Source organism: Mycteria americana, chromosome 9 (genome assembly GCF_035582795.1).
Source record: "Mycteria americana isolate JAX WOST 10 ecotype Jacksonville Zoo and Gardens chromosome 9, USCA_MyAme_1.0, whole genome shotgun sequence".
NCBI classification, from domain to species: Eukaryota; Metazoa; Chordata; class Aves; order Ciconiiformes; family Ciconiidae; genus Mycteria; species Mycteria americana.
The window spans coordinates 18,111,400-18,134,136 of NC_134373.1; the positions used below are offsets into that span (position 1 = coordinate 18,111,400).

A 22,737-nucleotide genomic window follows, 5' to 3' on the forward strand; every position below is an offset into this window, starting at 1 on the left:
CCTATCTGTGGCAGTAGTTAACATTATTATTTACTACTACATGCACTGATCAGTCTCAGACTTTTTTTGCACAATGTGGAGTCCAAACTATTTTCTCTGTAGTAGCTGAAAGCCAGAAAAAGGTATTTGTTAATGTGACATGTACTTAACACTGTACAAGCTGGCAGAAACCTCAGTGACATTTCAAAAACCAGCCCTAGGACAGCATATGACTCAAGACAACGCTCTCATTGCGATATGTAGTTTACTTCTCTGAACATCTTTTTTAATACTTATTTTTACAATTGTCATAAGTGTCATACAGAATACATTAAAGCAAACATTCAGAAAAAATGTACAAGCATTTGTGTGCCTGATATGCATATGCAAATGCTAGTTGCATGAAAACTGACAGAACTGAGCACAAATGACAGCTCTGAGCTGGTATCCACAAATAACTTAACTTGTCCAAGCCATTCCATTCCATTCAACCCTGACATAATGGTTTATAAATTGCTATTTTATATATGGGTAACAGTTCATATGTTTTTCCTCATTGTTTGGACCTATTCTGATTTAGATAAATCAACATTCCAGAAATTTATAAGGAAAGCTTCCATTCCATTCCCATCTGTCCTTTCCAGCCTGCTTCAAAAACACCAAATTATTCATATACACAAAAGGAAGACTAGTTAAACAAAATTAAAGAAGATTTGATTATAAAAACAGATTTTGGTATGTGCTTGAGTGCAAAAAAAACCCTGTACATTTACTTAACAATTGTGTAAATCAAAACCAGTAAATGGCTTGCTTAAAGTGCTCTACAGCTAAGACTTTATAGACCAAGTTTATCCCTAAATGAATACCCAAAAAATCCCCAAAAGCTTACAATGCTAACACTAACAACCTTATGGACCAAGGTGCTAGCAGGCACTGTTATACCATATTACTCATTAATTGTTAAGAGAGTCAGACTCCGATCTCACTTACAGGTAATGCAAATTTACACTGATGTAACTGAGAGCAGAATCCATCTCCTGATGTATATCATCCTCAAATGATATAAAGGAGTTGCAAAAACAGAAGCTCCCTTTTGTATAAATATGTCATAAATAAAATATGTATAGATACAAATATTCATTACAACAGCAGCTTAATGGTCTAATATTTCAGCTCTTGCTTCTATAATACTTGCTAAAAAACACATCTTAAGTGAGTAGAGTAAATCTTAACAGTGCTGTATTAGCTACTTGTAATGCTACACACCCCAGAAACAATTTATGCACATTTTGAAACCTTTAGTAGATCTTTTGAAGTGAAAGTAGGTAGAAATTTTTGATGCAAAAAAGAATAAATAAATAAAAGTTATTAAATATCCAATGTTTGGTACAAATGCTTCATATTAAGTTATTTTTATACATTTGTTTAGAAAAATACACTAAATATTTCTACTTTCATTGGCTAAAAATAAGGACCAGATTATGTATATCCTTATGTCTTTAATGAAGGCAATGTCAATTACCATCAAGCTGCTAGAGTAGACCCATTAGTGCCCATTCCCACAGCCCTTACACAGGCAAAAAAGCCATTGCAGGGCTAATCACAGCTCCCGGTGGATGACCTGGTACAAATGACCAAGAGGCCCATGGCACAAGTTGCATTTTCTCCAAAAAAAAATGAAACCTTTTTGCTAAAGTTTATAACCTGCAGGTTTACTAATGTATCAGTCAGACCTTCACACTTTTTAAAAAGAGCTACATTTACAAATGTGGATGCTTATCTGTTAAGCCATCATTTGTTCCAAAAAATGCACATTCAAACTGTGAAATATTAGGAAAATACTCTTGCAAATAAACTATATAAAGATAAAATACACTTCAAAGATAGTTTTTATGTTATTCTATAAAGTGCAGAGAAATCCTTCTAAAAAGGGAAATGACTACTTCCTATAACAACAGTATAATTACAGCAGCCTTTGCATAGCGTTATTTATAGAAAATTGAATACTTTCAGTTTCTTCAAGGATTAAAGGATGAAAGAGTCTCTTCCACTTCAGATCTTTCCTTTGATACTGATCTATTTTCTTCAGGAATGGCTGATGATACCAGATCTCCATTGACAGCACTTCTAGCAGATCCTATGAAGATATCAGTAAGTATTTAATTTTCAACCCCCAAAAACACTCATCCAATCTGTCAGTTATTCTATTTGCTAACTATTTCCTATACATAAGCAATCAGTAGCATAATTACTCTGGACTTTTCCTGAAAGATTTCAATCACTATCATGCCCAAGGATGATGGATATGAAGAGTGTTCAGCTACTATAAATCAAGTAATTTTTTTATTATTTTATTTTTATTTTTTTTTTACACAATGATTTTTACATTATGAGGCATAGTAACCTGAGGGGTGCAGATGCATTCTGTATGAGGAACGCATGAACTTTTTTTTTTTAAAAGAACTGATGCATTGATAAGCATTTAACGCAAACATTTTATATTATTAAAATGAAATGGATGACTCACTGCAAGTTGAGTATTGCTAGACTACCTGACAGGAAAGAGAAAGAACTAAGATAACTGGAAGGTAGCAGAGGGAGCTTCTAACACAGTAAAAGAAAACAAAAAAAACAGAGAAACTGAGCTAGAAACTAGAGCTACATAGTAAGGAACCAAAAAAGCCTGGTATTTGCAGAAACACACAAGACGAAGACTCTTCTCAGCAGTCCTGAAAAAGAGTCAGACTGGGTAACTAACACGAGAAGGTCCAGATGGCAACAACAAAAGCCTTGTGTTATAGGAAGCTAGACTAATGTGCATCTTCACTAGTGATGAGACACAGAATAAGATCTAAACTAAGTTTATTAGCTTAGAATACATGCTGGCATACCCTATGCTGGTAGTAGATGAGTGAGGTGAAAGAGGTGGTCACCCTGCAACACATGAGCATCAGAGAACCAAGGAAATGGTGCAGAGGTGCAAATAATTGCTTCATGATAGAATGTAAGGCATTAGTACCTCTTTGTGCTCACGTGGGCTTTTAGCAATGCACAGGCCTCAGTTTTTTTCAATCCAAGTGAGGCATTAGGCACTCCAAAAGGAAGCAAGACTAAACCAGAACAAGTCAAGAAGAACTAGTCAAGTTAAAGTCTCCCTGAGAGTTAGGATGGAGTCAAAATGACAGCAAGATTCAAAAGGAAAAACCACAGAACAACTGGCTACTAACTCAGTAGGCCCATCTAATCAGAAGGGAATAATATTCTGATCATGACATCATTTCATAATTTTTGGGTTGCTTTTATTTATTATTGGCAAGGCTGCACTCTTTCAGAACAGTGCTTTTCTCTACAAGAGGCAAGCAGCCACTGAAATGAACCATCTTTCCACAACGCACTGAGCGGAAATTATGCCCCGCCACTCACAGGAATCACAGAAAGGAGAATTTGGTTTGTGACAACAAGCAGGTGGAAACAACAGTATTGCACACCACTTACCAGAACATTGTTCATGCAACGTTCTATTAGTACAAGCATTCCTTTTCTAGTCTCACTGATTTCACTACAACTACTCCAACTGTAAGATCCTTTTCCATGTGAATGAAAGCCAGCAAAAGTCAGCCACATAACAAACTACACAAGTGCTTTGATTTGTAATATAGGAATCTTGCAACCAAAACCTTGCGTAACTAAGAAATCTTTTTTCCTTGTGCTGATATCAGCACTAGAACAGCTGCTGTAAACAGGGTAATACATGGTACAGAAAGATACAAAAGAAAACCATCCCTTTTCCAAACTTACTCTGAGAATCTTCAAAGGGAGTATCACTGTAAGATTCTGTATCTGAGTATGTTCTTCTGCGCCGCTGTGAAAATCGGTGAAGGGATGAAATTGGTTCTTTCACAGAGTGATTATTCCTACAAAAGAAATGAGATCTATTAGTAAGCAAAATCTGTAACAAGCCACACAAACTTAATATAGCTTAAATTTAAAATAATTCTGGTGCTTAGATTAAACTGTTGGCATCTATGTTTTTCACTACACGAAAATAAAAATAGCACAGTCAACAGAACATTCTTAATGTTCACAATTATAAAGCCTAATAATGGAAATAAAAATGTAATATAATCTTTGCATGCAGAAGAAAATTTGAGAATCTGAAATACTGACCCAAGAAGAATGTTAGTGTTTCAAGCTCTATGTCTAATTTCATGAACTTGTCAGAATAAGTCATTTGCATATAGCTTCTAGCATGAAGGCATTTTTATAGTGTATTAGAGAGAGCAGCTGCATTATTTGCCACCAACACTGATAATCTGCACCCTTAGTTTTCAAAATTAGATCAATTTATGCTGTTCAATTTTTTTCCCCCAAGTGAACAACTCTTCTCACATTTTGATTTTAAAGCTAGCAGGTTCAGGGAGGTTTTCTGAGACATAAGAAAAAAGCTTAATGAAATAGAAAATTACCTTTCTGAATAGCAAGGACCAGGGTGGCTAATGGAACGCTTCATCTAGGGGGAAAAAAAACAAACAAAAAAAAACAAACAAAAAAAAGGCAAAAAACAAACCATACCAAAAATGTCACAACCTACTTATAAGAATAATATGCATACCTACATTAATTTTTACTTTATTTAGAGTCTATACAAAGAGGGAGGGTGATTTTTTTTTTTAAATTAAAAGCAACCATTAGTTAAAAATCTGATTTAACTATATCAAAACAGATGGACTGCCATCAATATTAAAAGTTTTAAAGCATTCACGCAGGAAATATTTTACTACAAAAAATACTACCTAGTTTCTATGGAATTCATTCTCCCTTGCTCCAAAGTTACTCATAGAGCCATTTGTAAATTGCTATGATGTACGGAAATATCAAGACATTTTTCCTCTAGCAAAGGCCAGCTTAAATTCCCCATTACACAATAAAGCCAAATCCTGCCTCTTGAGTCCTTGTGGTTCTTTTGATATCACTGTCAAATCTCTATGCATATCAAAGGAAGTTAGTAATTTAAATCAATAATGATCAGCTTTGTTGATCAAACTGATTGGAGATAAAGAGACAAGATTCAAGTGCAAAGAAAGGGATTCCCACACCACAGCTCATCTTGGAATCTATACATATGATCGAGAAGACATTTAAGATGATTCCACATACACTGTCCTTCTAAGGGAAATAATCAGTAGTGAAGAGTTATGCAAGTAATATCTTCACCATTATTTACCTTTTTGTTAAATAAGGGCATGTTACATTAATACAAACATTTTGAGTTATATACACTGAAAGATACACTATCTTGAAGTGCTTCAAGCCACAAGACACTTATATGTTTAAACAGGAGGCAAGGTTATGAAATGTTTAAGATCAGTGTACAGCTAGCATTCTAAAAAACGAAGAAACAGTTGAAATGAGGAAAAGTTAAACCTCATTCATTTACAAGATACCTCATTACAGGGTCTTGACACATACGATAAATTACTCTGATTATGTAAAGGCTAGCAAAGACTGGGAATGGAAAAGTATTATTTATATTTAGGATTAGTACTGATCATAACAGAGTCAAGATTTCAACTGTTGACGTCATAGCAGATAGCAATAGCATAGTCTTCTGCCATTCTTCCCCCCATCCAACCAACAATATGACACTTAGAAAAAATAGTATTTCAAAATGTCTAAACCATTTGGACAGGTGATGGTGACACAGGAGAAACTAAGGGATCAGGGTGAGGCAGCTGGAACATTTCCGGCTTAAACTTGGCATTAGCAATCTTCACACATTCTTCAAGTGTTGTGATAAATGTATTACATGTGGCACTAAGCAAGGAAGAGGCTTCATTCATGTTCTGAAAATAAATGAAAGCACAAGCATAAGCAAGAAAAAAAATGAAGATGCAAATACAACTCCCCCCACCACCATTCCCACACACACACTAATTTCCCTCCTTATCACTAAGAGCTTCCCTTTCCCATTTTATTTAATCAAATGTACACCTTCCAATGAGGTTAATTTAAGCAAACAAATGTGACAGCATTGTAATTTCTTTCTGACATCCGAATTTCTTTAGGGTATCAGCCAAGAATGCCGTAACGTTTTTTACTGCAAAGCTTGTCTCAGTCACTAACTGGTATAAGATCATCATCCAGGGAAACAAATGAATTGCAGCAGAATGTGCCAACAGCTTTATCACTCCAGTACAAGGAGCCTGCAAGTCAGTTTCCCCTTGCTGTAAATTGACAACAATTATGCTGTGTTGTGACTAAGTGTCAACCCCTTGCTTTGCCCTACGTGGACAACAATATTGTCCACACGCTGCTCAAGAGTGAAAAGAATGAAGCCACTCAATTTCCAGTACTAACTTTCATTCAAAAGCAGAAATACTAGAATAATTTTACTTGTGCATATTCAGAGACACTTACCTACACCACAGGTTTCCAATACCTGTAACACTAGCTTTCACTGATAACAAAATGGAATACCCTCCTACACAAGGAAGTAAAGAATGGACAAACAAGATTGTTTCAACTACTCTGTCCACAACAGAGAGACGGAACAAGACAAATTATTGCATAAGTCATATGGCAGCTCTTCTGGCCTTTTAACCAAATGACTCAATAACACAATTGCTTCCTAATGCACATTACAATTACAGTTAAATCATCCAGGTACTTTATGCACATGTAACCACTGTTAGTATTATATACACATAAGCACTCAAAATTGACCTTAGGTTAAATCTCCCAACATTAGGGAGATCAAAAAGGCATAAGATGTCAACAGAAACTTGAGGTGTATTATATAATTAGGTTCTCCAATGGCATTCTAGAAATTCTGTACCTCAATGCTGGGAGGAGAGCGAGTCTCATCATGATGAACAAATTCTTGTATTGTATGAACTTGCTGCATTAAAAGATCACAGTAGAGACGAAGTTCGGACATTTTGGTTTTAAGAGATTCATTGGTCTCACTTATTTCTATAAAAAAATAAAGGAAATATCAATGTATTGCATACAATGTATGTATACATTTTAATTTTTAAGCACTTTTCATTTAAATATCAATTTAAAAATTCACTTAAATTTTCACTTAATTTTGATGAAAATTGAATTCTGCAGCGAGTAAAGAACTGTACTTGAAGCAGACAATAGTTTGTACTTTTGGATAACTGATGCCAATTTAATGACCATTAAGAAAGAGGCACATTACTAGGGAAGATAAAGTTGAAATCTTTCTTAGCTGCAGCGTAGTGTAGAAAAAAAATTTAGTCAATGAAAATTATGCCCACCAGAATGTCTGGAAATGGTTACATTAAGCCATCCAAGAAAAATTATGGAAAAAACAATAGTAACTATAAAGAATCAAAACAGCAGAAATTAAATGGCTTCACAACAGCTACAAACAGTATGTTTGTTCTTGTAATGACAATAAGTTGCTGGTGTTTCAGCTTCTTAAGATAGAAGAGGTCAATGGAGGTGACCAAATTCAACCATCAAGAGGGAATTTACCACATAGATGACTAGAAATAATTATGATTATATATAGACAATCATACTGACTTTCTACCACAATATTTGCACTATTATGATCTGAAAACAAGCATTTGAAAAAGTGGTAAGATTGTATATGCTCTAAGTAACACACATACCTTTTTCTTTTTTTGTCCTGGTATCTGCTAAACAGGCTTTTGCACTCCCCAGTGCTACCAGCCACCTTTGCCTTTCGGCTGCATTAACTGCTTTCATATAGAAATGCTGTTCCCCTGGGATGATTAGCTCCATTCTTGTGTTGTCTGTTGCATGAACTTATGATAGGGCAGAAAAAAACAATTTTGAAAAAAAAAAACAAACCCAAACCCTCAACTTAGTAACAATTATTTATTAAATACTGATCAAAGTATTTTAAAATGTTTATTACAATCCCATAGTAATAGAGTACATCACAATATACCACTGCTAAATAACAAAAAGCCCAAAGCTGCTCAACCTTTCTCCCCAGCATGCCTTCACGTCAACACGTAGAAACACAAGACACTGAACAGTGGCCAGATTCAAGTACAATGGGGTTCCCTTTCTGCATTAACTATATACTGCATAGGAATCTGTAATAACTGTTGTATTCCAAACACAGCAAACTGAAGAGTTTTGTTGCAAGGACAAGTATTTATGGAGGACTAGGCTAAAAACTGAAATAATCTCCCTTCTGGATGAAATCTGGCTTTAGGTCCCAGAGTCCTAGAACCGAGAACTGAGGAGGTGGACTTTGTTTACAGTCTATTATATTAAATACTACCTCTTTAACTGAATACTCTGCTGAGTCTCATGTTATCAACCACAGTTCCTCCAGGCCCACTCCCCACTAGCCATGGACGCAGGAGACTGCACCAAATCCAGACTTCAACTATTATCTTTCCTTCACCAAAAGAACAAGATGACAAGCAAAATGAACAACTGGAATGGCCAGAAAATGCGATCTTCCACTTTACATCACTGATTTCATCTACACCAAGGAAACAGTAACAAAAAGGAGTTACCACATGAAAAATACTTAGTGGCCCATGTAAAGTAAGAAGTCCCACTTTTTAATATACAAGTACCTACATTACAAGCCCAGTCATCTGCAGGTATCTGGAAAGAGGTCAAGAGTTGAAAGCAATGGAGAGTTAGACAATGCCTTGCTATTAGCCAGGGAGGTTGACCTACAGCTTAGAATACACTATGTGCTGGTTTTGGCTGGGATAGTTAATTTTCTTTATAGTAGCTAGTATGGGGCTATGTTTTGGATTTGTGCTGGAAACAGTGTTGATAATACAGAGATGTTTTAGTTGTTGCTAAGTAGTGCTTATACTAAATCAAGGACTTTTCAGCTTCCCATGCTCTGCCAGGTGAACAAGAAGTTGGGAGGGGACACAGCTGACCCCAACTGACCAAAGGTATATTCCATACCGTATGACCATGCTAAGCATATAAAGGTGGAAGAAGAAGGAGGAAGGGGGGGACGTTTGGAGTGATGGCATTTGTCTTCCCAAGCAACCGTTACATGTGATGGAGCCCTGCTGTCCTGGAGATGGCTGAACACCTGCCTGCCCATGGGAAGGAGTGAATGAATTCCTTGTTTTGCTTTGCTTGTGCACAGCTTTTGCTTTACCTATTAAACTGTCTTTATCTCAACCCACGAGTTTTTTCTCACTTTTACTCCTCCGATTATCTCCCCCATCCCACCAGAGTGCAGCGAGCGAGCAGCTGCGTGGTGCTTAGCTACTGGCTGGGGTTAAACCATGACAACTAAAGGCTAAACTCGCAGTCCGACACAAACAGTTCACTTACTAACTCTAATACATCCATCACCTATCCACGTGGGCAGCTGCTAACAATGACAAAAGTAAAAATGACTCCGGAAAACAAAAGACTAAACATCTTTGGTTTGTAAGAATCTCCCCTTTTGGGTCACTGCTGCTGCTCTTCTGAAAAACTAGCATTTATGAATCAGTCTCTTACCCCTGGTCATAAGAGGGATAAGTGGTAGAACTAAATAACTAGCTGAGGTAGCTTCAAGCATAAGCCACATGCACACAACTATTTAAAACAAAAAGGAATATATGATGGGTTCTAAATCTCAAAACAGAGCTCACTGTCAAAAACATTCTTCTTTGACACCATTTCATAATTCACATTCATTATTATTTGTGAACTATGAAGCAGTCACATTGGACTACAGATAAACAAAAATAGAGGAGGAAAAACTTGTGATGCAAAAGGTATGTTGGGTGATCTTTTCTATTTCCCTGCCAGCTAAAATTTCCTCAAGCAGAAATCCATTAACTCTTACCTTTTATTTCACACACAGCCATCTTTATACTTCCTTTGCTGCCTTTGCAAACATCATCCTGTGAATCATAGTATGACAATATCCCATTGTCTAAAACAAACCACCTAGGCTGCCAACCTAGTGAGATCAAAAACATGAAAAGGAAAGTTTAGTCTAATTACTAAATTGCAAATCAAATTCAGCTCTTTGGCTGTCAAAACTTTTATAAAAAATGCAAACATTAAACTACTCCTGTAACACACCAGGAAGTAAACAATCTGCGCAGCCTGAAGACCAGAGCCGCTCTATAACCAAACTAGTATTATATGGATATTTCACTCCCATTCTTTTTGGATGCAAGATCAGCAGTATTTCAGTTTTCACTATATTCCATTCTAGAGCAAACTTAAAATTTAATTTAGCCACCAAGGAATCCTATTTTGAAGGTTGATAAATTACATACCTCTGAAGAACCATTCCCATTCAAGTATATTTTTCAGGTAGACTTTCCTAAGATTGTAGGATCTTATTTGTAAGACACAAATAAATTACTGATGTCACAAACTGCTATGCTATGGTCTCCTCTGCCTACTGTATTTCAGTAAAAACTTCTATATTTCACACTTAACTATTGACACACCATTTTCTCTGAAAGTAGTCCCGCTCTATCGCTTAACAACAATTTAATGTCAGGCATCGTGCAGGGAACTGAGGCACAGCTTAGCTTATGCTCCTAGGTCCATTTATCAGGAGAGCATACCAGCTCCTTTACTAAGGTTTTCATGAGCTTTGCATTAGCAAAATTACATAATGATCTCTGACTTCACTAAATCTACAAAACAGAGCAGTTTATGCATAGATGCAAATATCTGAGAACTCTATGCAGCATTACACCACATAGTAAATTATTGTCATGGGTCCTCTTGGATTAAAGTATATTAGTATTCCTTTTTTTCTTTCTTTCTTTCTTTTTTTAACAGCTATTTCATAAAACTCAATACTCATTGGAATAGGTGCCCTAATTTCTAATACTACTAAATGCAAACCATTTTGCCTAGTAAATCACCTTTGTTTCTAAAAGTAACATAGAACTAAAATATTCCCGTAGAGCCTAACAATTACACTGGCCCATTACAGTCTGGGTCAGTTGTACAATAGGAGCAGATTATCCTTCTATTTTACAACTCGACACCAAACTTTAACTTCCTGCTTAGCTTAGGGTTTGGAATAGCAAACCTCTGTGGCCAAGAACTCAACCTATTTGGCGATACGACGGTGTGGTGCATGGCACTTACCAATTGCCATTCCAACAGAGCAAGCTGCAGCCATCCAGCAGCAGTGTATTATAACACAGGAGGCTTAATCCGGTACCAGACTCTTGAAAATCAGCTAAAGGCTTCATACTACTCACATTAAGTCATTACAACTTCTAACACTAATTCAAGAAGCATAAGACCAGGCCCCATTGCCTCATGTCACAATTCCATAATACGGAAGTAACAACATGTAACTATTTTTTTAATTTATTAGCTATAATGGTAAGCATTTCTGTCTTTCAAAATGCTGAGTGGTAACTAATAAGCAGATCCACACTTAGATATAAAAACAGAATGAAAAAAAGGTCAAACATTGAAGGATACCAACTCCCACAGGAAATATTTCAAATTGTATGTGTACATCACCACTTACACTCAAAGAACATGCAAACAGGCATGAAATGACTGTACTGAAGAGCCTGTCCTGTAAAATGCAGCTCAGAAATGCACTAATACTTTTTTTTCCTGCTACACTGTGTTGCAAAACATTGACTCTGTGCTGCCCTTATCTCCTAAGTGCATGCATAGGTGATAAGTCAATGCCTGTCTGAACAGTACGATTCTGATAAAAAGGGACCCTATATGGATGATTATTCCAGCCTCACATTATGCTGGTATTGGAAAAAACAGAAGCAAAGGATTTAAAACACTCCAAGTTCCTCACAGAAGCAAGCTAAAGAACAAAAACACTTCTCCTGATCTGAACTTGAGCAAGCAGAGTATCCTATGTTTGACAAAATATTTAACAAATTTGTACTTCACAAATTCTTAGATGCACACATATTATTGGAGGGGCAAAAAGAAAATAAAGCTGTATTTCTTGTTTGCTTTTAATGAAGGAGGAAACTAAATGTTTTCCACAATGCTTCAGCAACAATAACAACCTCCTTAGCTGCTTGGCTTCTACCATTAATGACAACAAGTACTACAGCCTATTTCTGGCTACAAAAATAGATAGCAGATTAACAAGAAAGTTGGTAATAACATTTTAAAATTTCACTAATATTATTAGATTTTTTCTTAAAATTTGCTGCCCTCCTATATTGCAAAATTGCAGGGAATTCCTGACACACCGTAATTTTGAAATGCAAGAGGAGCAGATGCTCTCAGTTGGCCAGCACACACGGAAGGAAAGGTTCTGCGGTTTGCTATTTTAGAAGGCTACTAACTTTTAGCAGAAGTTAGCTGCATGTTGATATAACAGTCTATTTTGTGTACAGCATTCACAGTTGTTGAATACTTATTTAATAACAGACTTCAAATGGGAACTCTATATCAAACACCACAAGGGCTCATTACTTGTGAACTCTTACCTTTTGCTATGGTGACATTTCAGTCACATAAGTGAAAGTGACAATTTCCATTCTATTTTGAGAAGAAACTCGTACTCATTTTTTTCATAACCACATTTTCCTATATGCGTTTTCTCCACATTTATTGTGAAGAAGTGACAAAAATATCTTATCAAGTATCTATTTAATTACAGTAGAACTGTTCTCTTTCACCACAAGGCCAGTATATGTGGACACATATTTGCTCTGAAAAATGCAAGATTATGCTCTGTACACTTCAATTCACAGCAAGTGTGCACAATTCTTGCAATGTGGCCCATGTTTTATAAACCCTCACAATTGAGTTTCACCCCATTCCACATTCAAAATCTGAGCATGCTGAAGCAGAACAGCATACATGAAGTGCTGAAGAACGAGAGGGCAAAGAAGACATTGCCAAAGCGGTCAAACACGAGGCCTGATTAAGCACGGTATATGATCCAACACTGATCCGCTCTGGAGGGACAATTAGTCCTATTAGAGTGTCAGAAGAGAAATCTGTTTCACCTTGACAGTACCATCTATCCATTGCTATCTCCAGAGGGAGGTAGTATCTCTATTACAACAGAGTATGAGGCAAACAAAACCAGAGCTTTGATGGCAAACGCAAGCATTTAGCGCATTTTTGTCTGTAGCACTTCTAAAAATACACGTTGTGAATACTTCACCCAGAACTAAAGTTTTTAATCTGTTTTAGAGGTCAGGATACAGGAGCACAGATTAAAAAAAAAAAATTACCATCCAAAAGCAAATTAAAAGACAATTCAGACTTTGACATTTAGCACTGAAGATTTAAAGATGCAATCTCAAATGGTTCCTCAACTGCAAGCGAGAACACCCTGCAAGTTTGTATGCTGCAAATTAAAGCTACTTCTGAGAGCAAAGAGGGGAAAACCCCATCGTTGGGCCGTTAGCGTAAGACACTTCAGACGGCGTTTCCCCGCAGCCTGCCCTGTTACGAGTCCCCGAATAACTTGGCAAGGCGCAATCCAGGTCTCGAGAGGTACCTGGCCACCCGTTCCCAGTGAAAGACCACGGGGGCCGGGCGCATCTTGGCTGCGAGGCTGTCGGGGCCGCGCTGGAGCCCACGCTCTAGAGGGGCTGCGAGGGAAGGGGAGAGGGGCTCGGCCCGGCCGAGAGGCCTGCCGCCACCCCACGCCACACACACGGAAGAGCGCGGGCAGCGCTGGCGACCGCCGTCAGGCGCCGTCCCGCGGCCCAGCCCCCGGAACCGGCTCCAAGCCTCCCGCCGCGCCGGCCGCCTCAGGGGCGCCGGCAGCCTCCGCCGCCCGCGGTGCGACGCTCGGCCGCTCCCCAGCGGCTTGGCTCTAAGCACAAACGGCGAACAATTTCTCAGCCAGCCCGTTAAACACCGCGGGACGCCGGGACTCCCCCGACGCAGCAGCAGCGCCTCATGGACGAGGCCAAGCCCCCCCCCCCCGCACCGCAGGCCCCCGCCGCCCCAGCCCCAACCGCTGCCCCCCGGCCCCCGCCGCCTACCCGCCAGGTAGTTGGTCCACTTGTACAGGACCCCCTCCATCGCTCAGAGCCCGACGACGGGCCGCATCCTCCTGCTCCGCCGCGGGGAAAGGGCGGCCGCCGCCGCGGGGATGGGCGCTCACCTCCCGTCCCCGCCGCTACTACTCCCTGCCCGCGCGGAGGCGGAGCCGCTCAGCTCAGGCGCGGCGGCCCGCGGCGGCGGCGGCGCCTCCCGCCCCGCGGGGCGCTCCGCATCTCCCATGCGCGCCCGGCCGCGCTCCCCGGCCCCCGCCCGCCGACACCCCCGTGGTTGTGTCCTGACGTCCCTTTCACTTCCTGAGCGGAGGGGGCCGGCCCGAAGAACCGCCCGCCCCGCGGCTGCCTGGGCCGCGCCCGTGCCTGCGTCCGGAGAGGCTGAGACACTGCCGCAGCGCAGGCTCAGCCCCCCCCCCCCCACCCCGCCGGCCCGCCGGGGACAGTGCCACGCCGGCGGCCTCCTCGCAGCGACATGGGCCGCGGCTTGACCCTGCTCCTCCTGCCGCTGGCCTTGCTGGCGGCCCCGGCGCAGGCCCAAGGCGGCACGGCGGCGGCGGCGGAGGAGGTTAAAATAGAGGTGCTGCACCTCCCCGAGGTCTGCAGCCCGACGAGCAAGAAGGGGGATCTGCTGAACGCGCACTACGACGGTTTCCTGGCCAGCGACGGATCCAAGTTTTACTGCAGGTGGGCCCCCAGGGCACCGGTTAGGGTGGAAGGGAAGGTAGGCCCTAGCCCGGCGGTGTACGTGGCACAGCCTGCCCGGCCCCAGGAGCAGCGGGTCCCGCTTACCCGGCTGAGGACACCCTCAACCGGCTAAGCGAGGCCCGCTGCTCTCCCAGCGTGGGCACAGCTTCGGGTCCACGTTAATCACGTTAGCATTAGTAATTTCGCCCCATCTCAGCCTTTATTTTTCCTCAGCCGAGTGTTGAAGGATGTAAGATTTACCTAGGGTCAAGAGGGACCAGCGCTGAGGTAAGCTGGAAACCAAAGCCGTGCTTGAGACTGGTGGCCATCGCCAGCGAAGGGGACCGTGTGGGAGGGTCGCTGAGAGCCTGTAGCCCACACCTCACATGGAGAACCCCTTTGGCAGGGCGAAAAAAACCCCACCGTGTTATCATCTGCCATGTTCTGTGCTGTAATCTGTGCAGAAAAACTTGGGCTTGGAGGAGGAGCTCCTGGTAGGGATGCAGACTGACTATTTTAGACAGAAAGTTGAATACAGCGTGCACTTCTACATAGTTGGCGTTGTGCAGGGCAGCCACATTACACTAGTGGTTTGCAGTCTTTATGCCCCTTCCCTGTTGCTGCTTCCCTCCTCAATTTGTGCTGCCTTCCTCTTTGCCCCAGTGTTAGCATTTAGGCTTTTGCTTTTTTACTTTGTCCCATCCATCTTCAGGCTGTTTCAGCTTGGCTTACCTTGCTTTGCACAGAAACCGTTGTGCAAAAGCTTTATTTTTACAGTGCCTTGCTTTTAATGGTGGTGCATCCTACTAGTGAGGCAGGACTCACCTATGCAGAGCTATGGAGGAGCATCTTTTCTTTCCTGCAGGTACCCGGCTCATTCCTTACCCCTATTTGGACAGATCAGACAGTAGCCTAGTTTATTACAAAATCTAGATTTGTTCCCCCCACTTATATTATTTAAGAAAAAAATCAATATAGGATAATACTACATTTAACAGTATCATTTTAATTGCATTTTTTTGCCTGTTGAAGTGGCTGATTTTGGCACATATAGTGTTGCCCTCTGACTTTGGAGCTACATGCTGCTCAGTCGCTGTTCAGTGTGGCTCCCATAATGGGGACACCTCATATGACCAGAAGCTGGCTCAAGCACTGAATATCTAAACTGAACAGAGCGGTGGGTGAGCACACAGTACTGTAGCCAAGATTGCCAGGTTCGCCCAACACACACCTGCACGCACCGTCGCATCCCATCCCACCATGATGTGAAGTCCTGAAGACATTTTCGCTTCCTAGCAGTGAATTGCTCCCAGCGCTCCTCTTCTTGCAGGCTTCCTGCAGTGGCACCTTGTTTCTGGCATGCAGTGTATATGATCAGGAAGACTGGATGTTTTTGTAACAATTAGTGGTTTTTACTTGGTTTTTTGATTTGAAAAGGAGGTTGCCCCTTACACATCTCAAGATTTGACCTTAAATTAATTATAAATGTAGCAGAAAAACAGTGTTAATACTTTATATTCTTGCACTCGAAACATTCTTGTGTTCTAATAATCTAATGTATGTTTTTACTGACTGCTAATTTAAAGTTATTTTTAGATATAAAAAAATACTAAATTCACTGTTATTCACTCACAATTCTTTTTAATAGTCGGACGCAAAATGAAGGTCATCCAAAATGGTTCGTTCTGGGTGTTGGACAAGTCATAAAAGGGTTAGATATTGCTATGATGAATATGTGTCCTGGAGAAAAACGGAAAGTGATCATTCCTCCATCATTAGCATATGGACAGCAAGGATATGGTAAAAAAGAAGTTTTAATACTAAACTTTGTCTTTCCTCTGTTTTACCCTTTCAAACATTGTAAAGTATTGTAAATGACTGTAAGAATTGGTGCTCCATTATTTTTGGAGGCACTGAAGGTGATGACTGCATCTGTGCAGCCTAATCCTGCTTATTTCTGTGCAGTTTAAGTAGTCCTCATCATAGACCCACACACAGGCCTTGCAGTTTGCATTAGAATTCAGTACCTGGCACCCGATGTGTTTTTCCAAGTATTGCCATAATACAAAAAACTGACAGCAAAAGGAAGATCTTCATTATTCATATCAGCATTTTTTGTCTTAATCTATTACATGCTATTCATGTTTAGTTTCTATTATTTGACTCCTACCTGCTTAGCCTTTTAATGACATTCTGCATCTTCTGACCAAAATGGAATGTAATCCAGTGCATGCTGCAGAATTAATCTAAGTAGAAATAATTTGTTTAGAATACAGCTTACATTCTGGATAGTTAATGGACAATATCATCACATTACATAATTGCAACAGCACAATGCATGAAATCTGATTTGAATTTATGATGCTTAAGTGTGCAGTCTACTTTAACAAAAAAAAAAGTTCCAGTCAGAGTTTTATGCAGTGTTTCGGCACTTTTAATTGTAGATAACTTAAATTCAGCTCTGACTTGGGTGTAGTAGTTTCTGTGAAAAGGTAGCTCCTGCTCTATAATAATTGTTTGGTAGTGATATTATGTCAGAATTCTATGCACCAGTTTTGTCTTTCATACAATTCCATTGTAGCCAGTGAAGTTTAGTAGGAATAAATTTTTCCCCTTGAACATGTTTAATAAGTAAGTCTCATAACAAGGGAAAACACTGACACAAATAAAAGTATGTCTTTAACTCTAATACTACTCTTAACTGTTTGTTCTAGGTAGCACTTCAAGAAAGTATTATTTTCCTACAGCACCCCTGTCCTCTGTGTCAGCATATTCCTGCATGCTGGGGAAGATGCCTGCCTAATCTTGAATTAGAAAAGATGCATGTGGCTTTCTAAATCTTTACATATCTTTCCTTTGTTGGTATGTATATTTGTGAACTACTGGCACTGAATTCTAGTATTGTATCTTTCTTTCGTAAGTAGTATATAAACCATGATTTATATTCAGAGATATTTAAAACTTCTACATTTTTAAAGCTTGTAAGATTAAAATCTTTTGAACTCTGAAACCTGTTTTTACTATGGATATTTTAGATGAGTAGTGTGAGTAATAGTTTTGTTTACCTTCTGTTTATAAACGAAGTAGATTCTTTAGTTTTTCTTCAGTTTATGAAGGATGGGCACAAGCTCAAAATTCTGTCAAAATTCCGAGGTTACAGTGTCATGCTCACCTGCTTTGGCTATGAATAGAAGCAACTTGCATGTTTACATTTTAATTTTACACTGCATGATTTCTTGATGCTTTTTTGGCTTTACTTTCAGACCTTGTTAGTTTGTCACTGTCTCCCTTCAGTTCCCTTTTTTGTGCCAGATGCTTGATACAATGACCTGTGTTTATAGGCAGTGGTGTTTTTACATCCCATATCAGAAATGTTTTGACAAAGGAATAATGAAATCTAACATGTCTTTTTTTCTTCAGGGACCAGACAAAATATTTCAGTAGTGGGGTTTTTTGTTTGGTTTTTTGTTTTGTTTTGTTTTGTTTTTCTTTTTGGTGGCTCAGATGACTTACGTTCTATTGCTTCTTTCTAATGAGATGTATGTTTTAAACACTATTTTATATGAAGTCCTTTAACCATAGGTATAATTCATAGTAAGTTGGTAAAACCTGATACTGCCTTCTCGTTTCTTCAGACAGAAAATATATACAAACATTGGTCTATTACTGTAATCTTTCAAATCAGATTTTGGATATTTAATGAAGGCATACACCTTAGAATCAGTCTCTCAATAAGCCCCATCATATGACAGTATGTGAAGGAGTGAGAACTTGAGAAATACTTGTTTTTCATAACGCAAACCCTTCTCTTAATTTTTAAAAGTACCTGAATTGATATGAGCAATATAATTTCGTTTCAGGGAAGTATGTTGTTTGCAAATCTCTCTCAAAATAATTTATCAACATAATCTGAACAAGATTCTTGTCTAGCTGTATAATATTTAAATTCAGAGTTTAATCTGAATATTAACACAGCCTTTTGTAATAAAAAAAGACGCTTTATGTGTGAATTTATCATATGTATGATTGCTGACCACAGTGTCTGATTTCTTAAATGCTTTTTTTTCTTTTATTCATAGCACAGGGCAAGATTCCACCCAATGCAACATTGATCTTTGAGATTGAACTTTATGCAGTAAATAGGGGACCTCGCAGTGTTGAAGCATTTAATCAAATAGACAAGGACAGTGACAAGAAACTCTCTGAACTTGAGGTAATATGATGTAACTTATTTGGAATAAATAGTTTATAAAACCGTAGGCATAGTTGCATCAATGCCATCTTTACATGAGCTGCCTCTGCTGCAGTTCATCATGTAAAGCTTCTGTATGCTTACATAAACTACACTGTGCAATGTTGAAATTTGCTTTGATCAGTACATTAGGATGTCTCAGACTTGCTGGGAAACAAACTTCAGATGTGTCTGCACTGGAGTCACAATGACTTATATATATACCCCAAGTGTCCTTGAAGATAGCTGTTGAGTACTGGTGTAAAAGCCACAATGGTTGGACTTTTTTCTTTTCTTCTAGATAAGCCAGTATTTGAAAGAAGAATTTGCAAGAGATGGCAAAAAACGTCATCCCTCAGTCCATGATGAAATCTTAGCTGATATATTTAAGAAGAATGACCATGATGGAGATGGTTTCATATCAGCAAAGGAGTACAATGTCTACCAGCACGATGAACTCTAAGTACTTAAAAAAATCTTTGGCTGGACACTGAATTTTAAATAATAATACTTTTGTCCCAGAAAATTTTTGTATTTTTTTTATAGTGGCATCTTTTTATATCTCTTAAGGTGACTGTAAAAAATCTTATTTTTAACATTCAACTAATAAAATGTGTTAGATATTTCAAAAGAAAGAAATAAAATTGGAAAACACTGTGATCTGTTATTAGTGGTTCCTGCGTCATGTCCTAATCTACAGTATTGCTCAGTAGTCTTTCTCATTGTGTAAAATACTGATGAAAATAATTATTTCTGTCCTAGCAAGCACTCAAAAGTTATTCCAATACCTGTTGACATAGTTAGAACATAACTGATGAATACTTCTTAATCCCCTGCAAAATAGAAGGGGAAAACAGAATCCCAGAAGGTAGCTCTGTTAAACCTCTGCACGCTCCTGGGCTACCTTCTTGAGGAGCTGCCGTTTGCAGCAAATTTAACTATAAAAGGCCTTAAAATAAATGAACACTGTCTATGGAATATCAAGATAAAAACACAAATGTTTTTCAAGCAACTTAAAATAACCTCTTTGATGTAATATGAACATTAATAATTTGGTGTTTATGAAAAAGCAATATTTTAAGTGCTTTTTTAAACTTTGACTTAGTAAAATTATTAAGTTAGCCAATTTATTCAGCAACGCCAAGTTAAAAATCTACACTATCATGATTTACTTGGATGAGGTGGAAGAGGATGGGAGATACTCTATATAAACATAAGTAATTGTTTCAGCATCATTCTGGTCTTCCTCACTTTGGAAAAATGCAAAGAAGTAGCAATAGTTAATATAGACAGTACTTCAGGCTAGTTAGCTGTTCTGCTTATGCAGATGTCATCATAGTACTTGTGTAACATACTCCACTCTTCTCATGTGAAAAGCAATGGCTGTATTCATTTCAACATGTAATAATCAGATACGCACAGTGAAAGTGGCAGCACAAGTAAAAAACCTTCCATACCTGGGTTATCCTTAGAATCATTCTAAAAGGTAGAAAAAACATTTTTTCGTTGTTTTCCCAGTTTAAAATAGCATGGGGAGAGCTTCAACAGTGTATTAACCAACAGCACGCCCACTCTTAGTATGGGACACTATTCTGTAGTGCCCTCTGGTGTTTACATTCTCAACAACACAGACTTAATTTTCTGTGGTTGAGATCTACCGGTTAAAGACCTTCACCCCTGAAGTCTTGTTGGAAGGATGTAGTTCTGTTATTTTCATAAGCTTCCAAAACATTTTCTGCTAAGCAATTTTTTCTGAACGCATAGAAGAAAGTCAAAAGCAGCTGTGACCTAAAATCCAACTGCAGAAGGTGGACTGGCTGATACTTTGTAGTAATCTAAACAAACTGTTGACATGTGGTAATGGCATCCTAATATGAAAGGCCTATCCCTAGTTTTAGTTGTTCCCTTTTGTAAATGAAACATTAGACTGAGCTAAGTTTTAGCATGTTTTTTTAATCTGATACTTCAATTAAACATTCATGAGAACACTAAATTATTAACAAATATTCTCATTTTACCATCATATGCCAGTGCAGATAACGGCAACATTCTGGGGTTTAACAACAAGTTTGTGTAAACAACTTAAAGTAAGTTCTAGCATATATTTTGACATTATGAAAATACAGTTTAAAAGTATATTTTTCATCGTCATGATAATGAAAGGAGAAGGTTCTAGAAAGAAGAGCAGCAACGTCAGGGAATGCACAAGGGCATTTTCAACGTCATTGACTGGGAAGCAAATAATTTGAAGATAATAGCGTAATAAAATGTTTCGCACTTTCACTATTTTGCATTTCAACAATTTGAGTCATATTTACTAATTCTGAAAAGTTTGTGGCACAGTTATGCCCATGTCTGCGACAACAGGCACTTACCTAGCTCAGTTACTTTACTCTCTTATGCCAGAGGTCAAAACAGGGCACAGCATGTAGTCGTATGTACTTTTGTCCATTAAAAGAACACTCTAGGCATCCGTAGACTGTCTCCCTTTTAGAACTTCCCATTCCACAAAGGACACAAGGACCTTTGGGGATGTTGTTATTAAGTAAATTAATTCGGATATGAGACCCTTCTCTGAGATAGCTTGTAGAGAGATCAGTCATGCTCACAGCTTTTTCATAGTAATCTGTAAAAAGGTCCTCCAAGTAAGCATCAGAGCTAGCAATGGTATCCACTACTCTTTTATCTGAAAAAGAACGCACAAAAAAAGGAAGCAATGATTTGTCATTACATTATGAACTGTTTACAAAACAACCTGTCAGTCTAATTGTGGAAATAACAACTGATTCATGAAACCATTCTAAACATGCCACCTTGTAGATTACTTCCCATCAAAAGCCCTGTGTGATGAAAATTTTTCTTTAGTTTCACAAAAGACACTGACAAAAGCCAGAATTTTTTTGTACATGACCTATATATTTTTAGAAATGCACCTAAAGGATAGGCATGAGGCAAGCTTTTGAAAAATTGGTGCCAAATCAAATCACAGCTACGTACTTTCCTGTTTAACCATTTTTGCATTTCTAGTTTTATCTTCTAAAAATTGTAAATTCACCTTTTTCCTAGTATTTACAAAAGCCCCACCAATACTTATTCTGGCTTAGAAAATTTGGAGGACTCCATCTTGACCTCCTAGCAGATTTCTGGGCATCCAAACACCCCAGGCAGTAATCACTTTTGGAACTACCTACCTTTTTCCTCTCTCCTCAGGGACTGATTAGTTTAGATGGGATGACAAACTTCTAGGCAGCTACAGCTACTGAGATGTACCATACCCACTGAAGATTTATTCCCTTAGTGTGGACTGGAGCAGCACTGAAGGCTTGGTCCATAAATGCCCTTTGATCAAGAACGGGATACAATGGAGCAAGGACACCTATATAGAGCAGCCTTTAGAAGGATGTGTTTACTGCTCAATATTTATCTTCACACTCAGATTTGCAGATTTCCAAAATACTTAGACCAAGGAGTGTTAAAAGTATAGGATCTTGTTTTGAAGAAAATATAGCTACATACAGTGATACTCAGGTTTGTTGGATGTTGTGTTCATATCAGAATGAGAAAAGAGAACTATGATGGTATCTTGTCCATGTCCCTGCCATATAGCCTAAAGAGTACACTCTAATATTTAAATTAATATTGTTTGATATTTAAACTTAGAGTTTGCCCTGAAATATTATTTATAGATTATAACCTGTATTGCATAACCCTGGCTGTAAATGGCAAGCATATGAAATAGCCTTAATGTTAACTGAAGTTAGTTATATAATTACTCCATACCAGTTTATCATCAGCCATACATTTTTATTTTAAGATCTTTAGAGTTTTAATGTACAGTAATACCATAAATTTGTTATTTGTGAAAGTCAGATTCTCAAA

The 22,737-nt window shown here is 38.7% G+C and overlaps 3 protein-coding genes across 6 annotated transcripts in view; 1 reads left to right on the forward strand and 2 right to left on the reverse strand.

The window, feature by feature from the left end:
• Positions 1-227: 227 nt before the first annotated feature.
• Positions 228-14,183, reverse strand: PLEKHA3 (pleckstrin homology domain containing A3). 2 transcript variants are annotated; one of them, XM_075511321.1, is made up of 8 exons: positions 13,929-14,183; positions 9,803-9,919; positions 7,623-7,778; positions 6,815-6,951; positions 5,658-5,822; positions 4,446-4,489; positions 3,778-3,893; positions 228-2,116 (listed from the first exon to the last, which is right to left on the reverse strand). In XM_075511321.1, the coding sequence occupies exons 1-8, from the start codon at positions 13,966-13,968 to the stop codon at positions 1,998-2,000; spliced, it is 894 nt and encodes a 297-aa protein (XP_075367436.1). In that variant the 5' UTR covers positions 13,969-14,183; the 3' UTR covers positions 228-1,997. The 2 variants fall into 2 exon arrangements, with proteins under 2 accessions (XP_075367436.1, XP_075367437.1); XM_075511322.1 differs by lacking the exon at positions 9,803-9,919.
• A 107-nt stretch (positions 14,184-14,290) lies between these two features.
• Positions 14,291-19,518, forward strand: FKBP7 (FKBP prolyl isomerase 7). Its single transcript, XM_075511323.1, has 4 exons — positions 14,291-14,627; positions 16,276-16,427; positions 18,707-18,840; positions 19,160-19,518. The coding sequence occupies exons 1-4, from the start codon at positions 14,416-14,418 to the stop codon at positions 19,319-19,321; spliced, it is 660 nt and encodes a 219-aa protein (XP_075367438.1). The 5' UTR covers positions 14,291-14,415; the 3' UTR covers positions 19,322-19,518.
• A 1,303-nt stretch (positions 19,519-20,821) lies between these two features.
• OSBPL6 (oxysterol binding protein like 6) overlaps positions 20,822-22,737 on the reverse strand; it is a 129,257-nt gene continuing 127,341 nt past the window's right edge. For all 3 annotated transcript variants that reach the window (XM_075511359.1, XM_075511360.1, XM_075511361.1), the window contains one exon: positions 20,822-21,544. In XM_075511359.1, the coding sequence (XP_075367474.1) occupies positions 21,243-21,544 (302 nt within the window). In that variant the 3' untranslated portion in view covers positions 20,822-21,242. The remainder of the gene's footprint in view (positions 21,545-22,737) is intronic.